Source organism: Ranitomeya imitator, chromosome 1 (genome assembly GCF_032444005.1).
Source record: "Ranitomeya imitator isolate aRanImi1 chromosome 1, aRanImi1.pri, whole genome shotgun sequence".
In the NCBI taxonomy this organism is placed as follows: Eukaryota; Metazoa; Chordata; class Amphibia; order Anura; family Dendrobatidae; genus Ranitomeya; species Ranitomeya imitator.
In genome coordinates, this window is record NC_091282.1 from 1,184,214,349 (window position 1) to 1,184,227,012 (window position 12,664).

General features: G+C 44.5%; 1 protein-coding gene across 4 annotated transcripts in view; it reads left to right on the forward strand.

Annotated features, from left to right (window-relative positions):
- ACOX3 (acyl-CoA oxidase 3, pristanoyl) overlaps positions 1-12,664 on the forward strand; it is a 127,360-nt gene that overhangs the window by 25,422 nt on the left and 89,274 nt on the right. For all 4 annotated transcript variants that reach the window (XM_069744766.1, XM_069744764.1, XM_069744763.1 and 1 more), the window contains exons 4-5: positions 10,293-10,367; positions 11,437-11,526. In XM_069744766.1, the coding sequence (XP_069600867.1) occupies positions 10,293-10,367; positions 11,437-11,526 (165 nt within the window). The remainder of the gene's footprint in view (positions 1-10,292; positions 10,368-11,436; positions 11,527-12,664) is intronic.

Sequence of the window (12,664 nt, forward strand, 5' to 3'; positions counted from 1 at the left end):
GCCAGTTTTCTTGAATGCCCTACCCCAGACAATCTGATTAATTCTCAATATCCACAATTTTAAATGAGGTCTGAAAACACATTTCTTTTGACTGACCTAATCCAGCCAAGTAATAGGGATGAGCGAGCACTAAAATGCTCTGATGCTCACTAGTCGAACGGATTCCTAAACCTCGGATGCTCGTTTCGAGTAACAAGTATAATGGGAGTCAATGGGAAATCCAAGGATTTTTCTGGCAGACGCTACAAGGGAGGTCTTCAGGCAGTTGAAATGGATTGAAAAGTGCTGAATGGAAGTAGAACAGAATATGGAAGACCCCTGGAAACATCTCTAACTCCCAGATCGCTGCTGAGAACAATGGTGTCACACTTATACTTCACTTTAAGGACTGACAAAAAAACAAAACATTCAGAAATTGGAGTTTACAGGAAAAAAAATGTTAAACATTCTTTCCTGTATAATGACTTGCATATAACATTTTAAAAAGGATTTTAAAAAACTAAAAATTTAAGTAAACCAAAATTGAAAGTTTTATTAAAAGATTGATACACAAATTGCCTCTTCAGAGGGAAGGAGGACTTGAACTCTATAGCGCCACCTGTTGGAAGTAGCGATCCTACAAGTCACAATCAACCCTTTAAAGTCTCTTACAATATGACTTAGGATAAAAGCCAAATTAGAATCTCAATTTGCGGACATGGTATTTCGGGCTATTGGTCCTCGTCAGTGCAAAGTATGAGATCTGGTTTGGCTAGGGAGAAGCTCTGGACTGGAGTTGACAAGCCACAGCTGGTATGTCACTCTCTACAAAGAGAAACCTTACTCCTTAGACCCCCATTAAAATTTTTGTTTATTTTCAGTGTAATTTATGAAGGAAGCAAGAACCGCCAAAAATTAGATGGTAGAGTGTTGTGAATTCTGCTTTTGGGCTCCCTCAGGTGGTCGTAGGTGGTAATGCAGTTGTCTCTGGGCTGCAGTCCTGGACAGGTGTATCTACTGATTGCAGTTCTGACTGGAGTATTTAGGTTTGCAGGACTCATTAGCCCTTGCCAGTTGTCAATGTTTCTTGGGAAGTATTGGTTCTCTGTCTGGCTTCTCCTGCTTAGCTGCCAATTCAGCAAAGATAAGTGTCTGTTTCTTTTTCTATTGCACACAAGCTGTGTGCTTGTTTTTTTTTTATTGTATTCCTGCTCTGAGTTTAGTAGTCTCTGGAGTTGCAGATATACGTTCCACGTCTTTAGTTAGATGGTGGAATTTTTTGTATAATCTGCTGTGGATATTTTTGGAAGGGTTTTAATACTGACCGCACAGAACTCTGTCCTATCCTTTCCTATTTTAGCTAGAGCGGCCTCTTGTGCTAAATCCTGTTTTCTGCCTGTGTGTGTCTTTCCTCTCCTACTCACAGCCAATATTTGTGGGTGGCTGCCTATCCTTTGGGGTTCTGCTCTGAGGCAAGGTAGAATTCCTATTTCCATCTATAGGGGTATTTAGTCCTCCGGCTGTGACGAGGTGTCTAGGGTTTGTTAGGCACACCCCACAGCTACTTCTAGTTGCGGTGTTAAGATCAGGATTTGCGGTCAGTATAGTTACCACCTACTCCAGTGAAAGTTTTCATGCTGCTCCAAGGTCACCGAATCATAACAGTAGAGGGACTCAGATACACCCTGTATTAGACATAACGGAGGGCCTCATACACATTTTGAACAAATTGTCATGTAGTGATACTCCTAGGCACATAGAGGCTATGCACTAAGTGCAAATCCTGCCAAAAATTACAAACAGGGTCACCCTTACACCCTTTAAGACACCAACTGTACTGCCTCATTGAAGTATTGTGAACAAAATGTAATTGTGGTACTCCTACACTCATAAAAGCTCTGCACACAGTGCAAAATGTGCCAAAAATTACAAGCAGGGTCATCCATACATCCTTGAAGGCACCAACTGGAGGGCCTCATTCAAATATTAAGAATGGGCACATTTTTATCAGTGAGCCTGTCAACATTTTCTGTTGAGAGGCGAAAGTGCCTGTCTTTTCGGTCCCTCCACCACGGATGTACTAAAAACCCGCTCAGGCAAGACACTAGCGGAAAGGCAGCACAATACCTCCAAGGCATACAGGATAGCCCATGCAAGGTGTCCAGCTTTGAGTCCCGATAGGTGAAGGTGGAAGAGAAATAAGGGAGTACGCTGGTTTTGTCAGCCAGGTATTCCTTGACCATCTTTAAAAACTTTTCCCTCCTTGTCAAAAATACTTGGTCATCAGGGTATGGACACTTGGACAGTGTCATGAAATTGGCCCAGGCCTGCCCTGCCTCTGCTGTGCCTAGTGTGTGTCTCCCTCGCCTTTCCTCCTTGGTTGGGCAAGGAAGCTTGCCCCCAGCCGCTAGCGTTGTCTGATGGGATTTTTTTTCAACATCTTTTGCACAATGGCCTTCTGTATAGCACCATTTTAGTAGACCTCTCCGCCTCAGAAAAGGAAAGATACAAGATTCTCCTTGTAGCGTGGGTCTAGCAGGGTGAACAACCAGTACTCTCTTTTTTGGCCAAGATGAATATAACGCGAGGGTCACAGGAAAGGGAGCGGTATATAAAGTTGCCACATGTGCTAAGCTCCCTACAGCCAACACTTCCCTGTCTGCACCATGATGATAACTCTTCATCTCCTCCTCTCTCTTCCTCCTCAGCTCATCCATATAGGAGAGATGGGACAAAGCTTGTGTGGGTCCTTGTCTCGGTTCGCTTTAAACCAGCTCCTGTTCCTACACCTGCTCATTGTTACCCAATCCACACTGAGGCAGGGTAATGTCTCCCGGTCTCATATCTTCCTACATCCCCACCTGGTCCATATGCAAAGCTTCATATTTAATTGTCAGCATCTACTGTTGGAGTAGGAACAGAAGCGGGATAATTGCGCTGATGTTGGCGTCATCGCCACTTACCATCTTTGTGGAGTTCTCAATGTCTTGGAGAACTGCACAAATATCGGGCATCCGACTGGCGTGTTGCAGCTGGTATTCAGCAACTGGACTCTGCTGCTCAGAAAGTCTTGCCAGCATGTGCTATGTGGAGTTCCAGCGCTTGGTGACTTTGCACACCAGTCGGTGAGCTCACATTTGCATGCCCTTCTGCAGCACTACCAGAGTGGCGGAAATGGGCACTGATGCAGCGTACCTTGACCAGAAGCTCTGGAAATTCTGGGTAGGTTTTCAGAAACCGCTGAACTACCAAGATAAGCACGTGGGCCAGGCATGGTACGAGTGTGAGCTTGCCAATCTTCACAGCCACCACCAGGTTACGGCCGTTGTCACACACAACCATTCCTGGTTGTAGGTTCAGCAGCGAGAGCCACAGATCAGTCTCGTCTGTTATTCCTTTCAGTATTTTCTGCGGTGTGTGGTTTTGTCTTCTAGACAAATTAATTTCAGCAAAGCCTGTTGCCGCTTCCCTGAGGCGGTGCTGCAGAGCTTCTGGCTGATGTGCACGACGTGCTTTGAGATACCACATCGGAGATGGAGGAGGTGCAAGAACTGCTCTGTGAGGTAAAGGAGAACCTGATAGAAGAAGGACCAGCAATCCTTGGTGTCCGTAGCATATGTGCCGTGCAGGTTGGGACTCGGGCCCTACCTCCACAATGTTCACACAGTGTGCTGTCAGGGATATGTAGCCTTCCTGGCCTGGCCAGAAGCGCTTGTCCACGTGTCGGTCGTTAAGTGGACAATCCTAGTCACTGCATTGGTAAGGCCATGGGTGATGTTCCTGGACACATGCTGGTACAAGGCAGGGACTTTACACCAGGAGAAATAGTGGCGGCCTGGGGCCAAGTACCGAGGGACCGATGCCGCCTTAAATCAGGTGAAATCCTCTTAGTCTACAAGCCTAAACGGCAACATTTCCACTTCAACCAGCCTGGAAATGTGCCCGTTAAGCATTTGGACCTGTGGGTGGCTGGAAAGTTTCTCTTTCATTGCAAGGCCTGAGGTAAGGACACCCGAACGCTCTGCTGGGAGAAAGATTTGGAAGTAACTGATGATGGTGCCTCAGAATGAGCAAGTACAGGTGCAGGGCGGTCTCATCATCATCTATCTCCTTAGAGAAAACTTGCCGTTCTCCACCGTCATCTTCTTGTGACCATGGCTGCGCTAAGTTTTGTGCACCACTAAGCAGAATGTCCTGCTGTTCCTCTTGCAAAATTGCAGGTTGAGAGGCCATACTCAAGAAATTAGGATGTAAAGAGCTTCTCAGAGTGTCCTAGTGTGGGATCACTGGTTCTCCTGGGAAATAATATGGTGGGAGGAAGGAGAATCAGGGTGAGGATTAAGTGATCCAGAATCTTGGGTGGTGAGACTTGACCGTGTTGAAGACTGAGTGGTGCTGGCATTATCTGCTCTCCTACAGCTACCTGTTCGCACTGGTGTACCTTCAGAAGTGGTGTCCCGTTCCTCCCTGCAGAGTGTGCGTGGATGGGCTTGTGCTCCAGTGACTGGTGCAGTCGCACCTTCCCCACGTCCTCTGCTTCTGCGTTCACCATCAGCAGCACTTCCACTTCCCTGTCTCTTACGCATTTTCTCTTACGCACACCTTACGCATTTTCTAATTGCTAAGTCTCTGGAAAACAAGTTTCCTTGATTTATTGAAACTACATTTTTTTAATAAAAAAAAAATAAAGTTTGGTCACCTGTATCAGGCCAAGCGGTTTGAAAAAAAAAAAAAATGGTGACCTGCAGCAGCTGTATATTTAGCAATGGACTGTAAAGCCCTAAGCCCTGCCTAGAGGCTGTACTCAGCCGCTCTCCCTGCTCCAGCAATTGTCCCTAGGCTAAATGCAGAGGTATCGTATAGAAACAGCAAAGCACAAGAATAGCCCTTGGAAAGACTTTTAGTAAGATGGCTCAGCAAAATATCACCACTAGAGGACTCTGATTCCTAAAACTGTGCACACACAGGCCTGGATACGTGCTCTCTCCCTCCATTTTGGGACCTTTTGTGTCCCCCCTATTTCCTCCTAGATTGTAAGCTTACGATCAGGGCCCTCACCCCTCTTGAATTGTTGATTAATGTCTTCTCCTCTCAGTATATGTCCTCGGATTTGTAAAGTTCTGCTTAATAGATTGGCACTACAAAAATTAAATGACAGAACAGAAGCATCTCTACTGGTCACAGAAGATGAAAAAAGTGTCAGAGAACCTCCAAAAGCAGATGAGTGGAAGCATGTGACCAAAAGAAGCAAGAAGACCATGGAGAAATCACCAACCACACAACTGAAGAACCGATATCAAATCTTTGTAGAGGATGAAGATGGCACACCTAAGGATGAAGCAATACCAGCAAGCAAAAAAGAAAAGGGCACACAGCAACATGTGACAGCAAAAAGTACAGCCAAGAAGCAACGAAGAGTGGTGGTGGTGGGAGACTCACTACTGAGAGGCACCGAAGCAGCCATCTGCAGACCGGACATAACTGCAAGAGAAGTATGCTGCCTTCCAGGTGCGATGATCAAGGATGTGACCGATAGGATACCAAAGCTCTTCAGCTCCAAGGACGTCCACCCATTTCTTCTGATACATGTTGGCACCAATGACACGGCAAGGAAGGACCTACCGACAATCTGCAAGGACTTTGAAGAGTTGGGGAAGAAAGTAAAGGAACTGGATGCACAGGTAGTTTTTTCTTCTATCCTTCCAGTAGACGGGCATGGCACCAGGAGATGGAACAGGATCCTTGATGCAACTGGCTAAGACGATGGTGCAGACAACAAGGATTCGGATTCCTGGACCACGGTGTGAATTACTTGTACGATGGACTCCTCGCCAGAGACGGACTACACCTCAACAAACCTGGGAAACACACATTCGCCAGAAGACTCGCTACACTCATCAGGAGGGCGTTAAACTAGAAGAAGAGGGGACGGGAAGAAAAACATTAGACTTGAACAAAGAAGACCCAGGAAAACATACTCAGATGGGAGGTAAGAACATTTCTAAAACAATCCACAGCGAGGAGATTGGAACAAAACAAAATCCTCTAAACTGCATGCTCGCAAACGCCAGAAGCCTGACAAACAAGATGGAAGAACTAGAAGCAGAAATATCTACAGGTAACTTTGACATAGTGGGAATAACCGAGACATGGTTAGATGAAAGCTATGACTGGGCAGTTAACTTACAGGGTTACAGTCTGTTTAGAAAGGATCGTAAAAATCGGAGAGGAGGAGGGGTTTGTCTCTATGTAAAGTCTTGTCTAAAATCCACTTTAAGGGAGGATATTAGCGAAGGGAATGAGGATGTCGAGTCCATATGGGTCGAAATTCATGGAGGGAAAAATGGTAACAAAATTCTCATTGGGGTCTGTTACAAACCCCCAAATATAACAGAAAGCATGGAAAGTCTACTTCTAAAGCAGATAGATGAAGCTGCAACCCATAATGAGGTCCTGGTTATGGGGGACTTTAACTACCCGGATATTAACTGGGAAACAGAAACCTGTGAAACCCATAAAGGCAACAAGTTTCTGCTAATAACCAAGAAAAATTATCTTTCACAATTGGTGCAGAATCCAACCAGAGGAGCAGCACTTTTAGACCTAATACTATCTAATAGACCTGACAGAATAACAAATGCAGGTGGTTGGGCATCTAGGAAACAGCGACCACAATATTGTACAGTTTCACCTGTCTTTCACTAGGGGGACTTGTCAGGGAGTCACAAAAACACTGAACTTTAGGAAGGCAAAGTTTGACCAGCTTAGAGATGCCCTTAATCTGGTAGACTGGGACAATATCCTCAGAAATAAGAATACAGATAATAATTGGGAAATGTTTAAGAACATCCTAAATAGGCAGTGTAAGCGGTTTATACCTTGTGGGAATAAAAGGACTAGAAATAGGAAAAACCCAATGTGGCTAAACAAAGAAGTAAGACAGGCAATTAACAGTAAAAAGAAAGCATTTGCACTACTAAAGCAGGATGGCACCATTGAAGCTCTAAAAAACTATAGGGAGAAAAATACTTTATCTAAAAAACTAATTAAAGCTGCCAAAAAGGAAACAGAGAAGCACATTGCTAAGGAGAGTAAAACTAATCCCAAACTGTTCTTCAACTATATCAATAGTAAAAGAATAAAAACTGAAAATGTAGGCCCCTTAAAAAATAGTGAGGAAAGAATGGTTGTAGATGACGAGGAAAAAGCTAACATATTAAACACCTTCTTCTCCACGGTATTCACGGTGGAAAATGAAATGCTAGGTGAAATCCCAAGAAACAATGAAAACCCTATATTAAGGGTCACCAATCTAACCCAAGAAGAGGTGCGAAACCGGCTAAATAAGATTAAAATAGATAAATCTCCGGGTCCGGATGGCATACACCCACGAGTACTAAGAGAACTAAGTAATGTAATAGATAAACCATTATTTCTTATTTTTAGTGACTCTATAGCGACAGGGTCTGTTCCGCAGGATTGGCGCATAGCAAATGTGGTGCCAATATTCAAAAAGGGCTCTAAAAGTGAACCTGGAAATTATAGGCCAGTAAGTCTAACCTCTATTGTTGGTAAAATATTTGAAGGGTTTCTGAGGGATGTTATTCTGGATTATCTCAATGAGAATAACTGTTTAACTCCATATCAGCATGGGTTTATGAGAAATCGCTCCTGTCAAACCAATCTAATCAGTTTTTATGAAGAGGTAAGCTATAGGCTGGACCACGGTGAGTCATTGGACGTGGTATATCTCGATTTTTCCAAAGCGTTTGATACCGTGCCGCACAAGAGGTTGGTACACAAAATGAGAATGCTTGGTCTGGGGGAAAATGTGTGTAAATGGGTTAGTAACTGGCTTAGTGATAGAAAGCAGAGGGTGGTTATAAATGGTATTGTCTCTAACTGGGTCGCTGTGACCAGTGGGGTACCGCAGGGGTCAGTATTGGGACCTGTTCTCTTCAACATATTCATTAATGATTTGGTAGAAGGTTTACAGAGTAAAATATCGATATTTGCAGATGATACAAAACTATGTAAAGCAGTTAATACAAGAGAAGATAGTATTCTGCTACAGATGGATCTGGATAAGTTGGAAACTTGGGCTGAAAGGTGGCAGATGAGGTTTAACAATGATAAATGTAAGGTTATACACATGGGAAGAGGGAATCAATATCACCATTACACACTGAACGGGAAACCACTGGGTAAATCTGACAGGGAGAAGGACTTGGGGATCCTAGTTAATGATAAACTTACCTGGAGCAGCCAGTGCCAGGCAGCAGCTGCCAAGGCAAACAGGATCATGGGGTGCATTAAAAGAGGTCTGGATACACATGATGAGAGCATTATACTGCCTCTGTACAAATCCCTAGTTAGACCGCACATGGAGTACTGTGTCCAGTTTTGGGCACCGGTGCTCAGGAAGGATATAATGGAACTAGAGAGAGTACAAAGGAGGGCAACAAAATTAATAAAGGGGATGGGAGAACTACAATACCCAGATAGATTAGCGAAATTAGGATTATTTAGTCTAGAAAAAAGACGACTGAGGGGCGATGTAATAACCATGTATAAGTATATAAGGGGACAATACAAATATCTCGCTGAGGATCTGTTTATACCAAGGAAGGTGACGGGCACAAGGGGGCATTCTTTGCGTCTGGAGGAGAGAAGGTTTTTCCACCAACATAGAAGAGGATTCTTTACTGTTAGGGCAGTGAGAATCTGGAATTGCTTGCCTGAGGAGGTGGTGATGGCGAACTCAGTCGAGGGGTTCAAGAGAGGCCTGGATGTCTTCCTGGAGCAGAACAATATTGTATCATACAATTATTAGGTTCTGTAGGACGTAAATCTGGGGATTTATTATGATGGAATATAGGCTGAACTGGATGGACAAATGTCTTTTTTCGGCCTTACTAACTATGTTACTATGTTATTACCTTACACCTTTCATTACCATGATATTAAGTCCAAAACTGTGCAAATGAATTCATGTGCGGCTTGCAGGACTGTGGTGTACTACGTGCCTAAGATTTCATGGCACCAACTAAGTAAAGTAAGATACTTCTACAGTCAAGGTCTGTCTGACCCGGAAGAAACAAGTCTTCCAGCTCTTTCTTGCGGCTCACAAGGAAAGAGACTTGATGCCACACTGCCATTGAGAAAGCCAGGAGACCATCGGAGAACAGCAGCGGCAGGACAGAGTAGCGGCTGAGGATTGTTAGGTTTGATAGGTGTTTTTTCCATGTTATAACCACCACTTTAAATGTAATAAACAATCCCTTTAATTTCATGTAAATATGGCTTCCATATGTGTAATGCATCAGGATGAGAGGAGCCACTCTATTAGATCACCCGCGCTGTCCAGGCGACACAAAGCCACACATGGTGCAGATCATATAACCTTGCGACTGAGCTTTTACCAGCCAGTCTGACATTTTAAAAGGTTTTTCCGGCTTAAGGGTACAAGTCTACAGTCCAGTCTACAGTCCATTCTCCTGTGCCGGTGGCAGGCGCATGACCTCAAGTACATGATTTCCATACGTGCGGTCACACGCCGACTAGACGTGCATAGCCTGGGCACGTCTAGTTAGAATGTGGCTGGAAATATGCAAATGACATTCCTGTGAGCATTCACATAGAGTGACTTCAGACTTGTACCTGAATGCCGAACAACCCCTTTTAATGATCTATCCGTAGGGTAGGTAAGATTAGTGGGGTTCCAATTCCCGGCACTCCCAACAATCCGCTGTTATCAGCTCCGGTGGCAGCCAGATGTAAACGTTCACTTTGTAGCGGCTGGTCCCAGGTACTACAGAGCAGATCCTATTGACTTCTACGGGGGGGCTGCACATTATTTGGCGCTGTGGTCTTCCGGCTCCGTTTACATCCAGTTGCCACCATAGCTGATGACAACTGATCGGTGGGTGTGCCGGGTGTCGGACCCCCACCAATATGGGCATGCATAGGTCATCAGTCATACAGTCCTGGGCAGCCACTTTATTATGATTCTCAGATCTAAGCTTTTACCCTTCATGTTGTGACCGGGGCACGTCATCGCCTCTCTCATGCACAAAGGAAGAGGAATTTAGCCTGAAAAGTAGAAGGTTTGGGAACATGAAGCGATTATCAGAGATAAAATCCGACTCTCATGTACTTAGAAGGGTCTTCTGTAATAAATGGTCCCAGTGCCTATATACGGTATATGGAGCGAGGCCATAGCGTTCCTTAGTACATTACTCCAGGCCGTGTATGTGTATATAGCTATGCAGTTCGGCTCCCATCGCCACATAATTGTTTTTTCCATTTCCCAGGTCTTCGCCGGCGCTGTTGGTAACGCAGGCTCGGAGCGGCACGAGACGTTTCTAAGTCAGACGCGAAGCATGGAGGTAGGTCCGCGATGTGTGACCGGTCATAGGAAATCACCCACATAATGGCCCCATCACACCGAGCTGCGCGAACGTATCGCAATTATTATACCTTTACCCCGGGGTGCCGTGGAGCGCACAGAAAGAGGCGGCCGAATATACCGACATCGGGTCACAATATTAATGGCGCGTAATGCCGCTGATTACAGATGATCGCTAACAACCTGCGCTCCTCTCTCCTCCTGTACCTGTTAGCGCCTTGTATTGTTCATGTTTATTGTGCTTGTCTATATTTGCCCCGTTCACATGTAAAGCGCCATGGAATAAATGGCGCTATATAAATGTATAATAATAATAATCGTCATAAAGCAGATTCATCAGATTTCACCATGCATTATGGAAAAAAAAATAGATTTCTTCGATCTAATGAGGCTGGTGGAATTATTTTGAAAATGAACAGCAGAATGGCTGTACAGTAGTGATGAGCGAGCGTGCCCGGATAAGGTGTGATCAAAGCATGCTTGGGTGCTAACCAAGTGTCTTCGGCGTGTTCGAAAAGTATGTTCGGGCCCCATGGCTGTTTGACAGCTGCAATTCATGCAGGGATTACCTAACAAACAAGAAATCCCTGCATGTGTTGTGGCTGTCGAACAGACATGCAGCCGCGGGGAGTCGAACATAGTAGTCAAGCACAACGAAGACACTCTTAGTACCCGAGCATGCTCAGATAACACCTTATCCCGGCACGTTCGCTCAACACTACTGTACGGTCCTTTGAAAGTTTTCCTTTTTAGCTGCTCTGTCCGGATGGGCATTTGTTCGCCACAGTGACCCACACTTCGTTGTCACAGACTTCTTCATGTCCTCTTTAAAAGAAAACAAAACGATATAAGTGGCCGTACAAATCTCATTGCAGATATCGATGCCGGGTTACATTTACAGAGCATTAAACATTTCACTTGATTCTTAAATACAGGAAAGGTTCCCCCGCACAGTCTATAAATGTACACTTAGGTCCGTGATCGCCTCTTACGTTGGGCGCCTCGGTTGGGGTCACATGCGCTGTGACAATGCCGTTTTCTTCCTATAGATTTTCGGCTGCTTTGCACTCACAGAACTAAGTCACGGCAGTAATACAAAGGCGGTTCGGACAACTGCGACCTACGATGCTTCCACCAAGGTAAGAAGAGAGGACGGCGTCCGATTAACTTAAGAAAACTCTGTATCTTTCTCCGGTAAAAGCTAAGATTTCTGGCGTCTGATAGTGAAATAAACCCAGTTAGTTTCAGACTCCACAACTGATAAGATATGATAATGTAGGCCGACTAAGCCTTGATCGTACCCTTCCCATCATAGGACGCACCCCTACATACAATGTCAAGTCACCTTCCTTTATACAGACTCAGGAGTTGAGCCTGCATCATTCTCGGAGATGATGGATTTGTTACGAAGCCATTATCTGCCTCTAATTGCAGCAAGTGCAGCCGACCTCTGCCTGCTGCTGTTAACCACTTACATGCTGCTGTCAGTCTTGGACAGAGCATTTAAAGCGAGCAAATGGGGGGGTGATGACATGATAACGGTGTGCCAATGGATTACTATGGCAGCAGGAGGTAAGGTGAAAGCCCCCATGCCTACCATTACAGTGCTCTTGCTAAGACCAGTCTTTGGTTGGTGTTCATAAAAGACTATGATTTGTACTATATATTGCAAACTGTGATATTGCAGTATATAGCATAAGCGTAAGTATATGAGATGATCCCCCTAAGGGGACTAAAATATACAGCAAAAAAACTCTAAAAAATTTTTTTAAGAGTTTGAATCTCCCCTCTACCTTCCCCCATTAAAAATAAAGACATTGATAGTAAAATTTAAAAGTAAACTTATTTGGTATTGTTGCGTCCATAACAGTTCAATCTATCACAGTATAAACTTATTAAAGTAAATCAGTAAATGCCAGAAAGAGAAAAATAAAAGCTCCAAAATTCAAGTTTTTTTGGTGGCCACACAAATTATGCAATTGCTTTTTTTCCTTTATTTATCGTATCTACCCCAAAATGCTATCCGTATAAAAAGAAATCTTGCTACCGGCCACTAGAGGTCTCCTTTCTGTGTAACTTGCTTTCTGCTGCCTGTTGTCAAGCGTCATCCTTTTCCAGCAGCAGAGACACCGGGACGGATCACATAAGGTGGCAGATGAGCTTTGTCTCTCTGCTCCTGCCTGCAAACTGCATATTGGCGTAACAGAGAGGCAGTGGCGCCGCTATAATGAGGCAAGTTGAGCACTTTGCCTCAAGTGGCATCCAGTCACTCAAAAC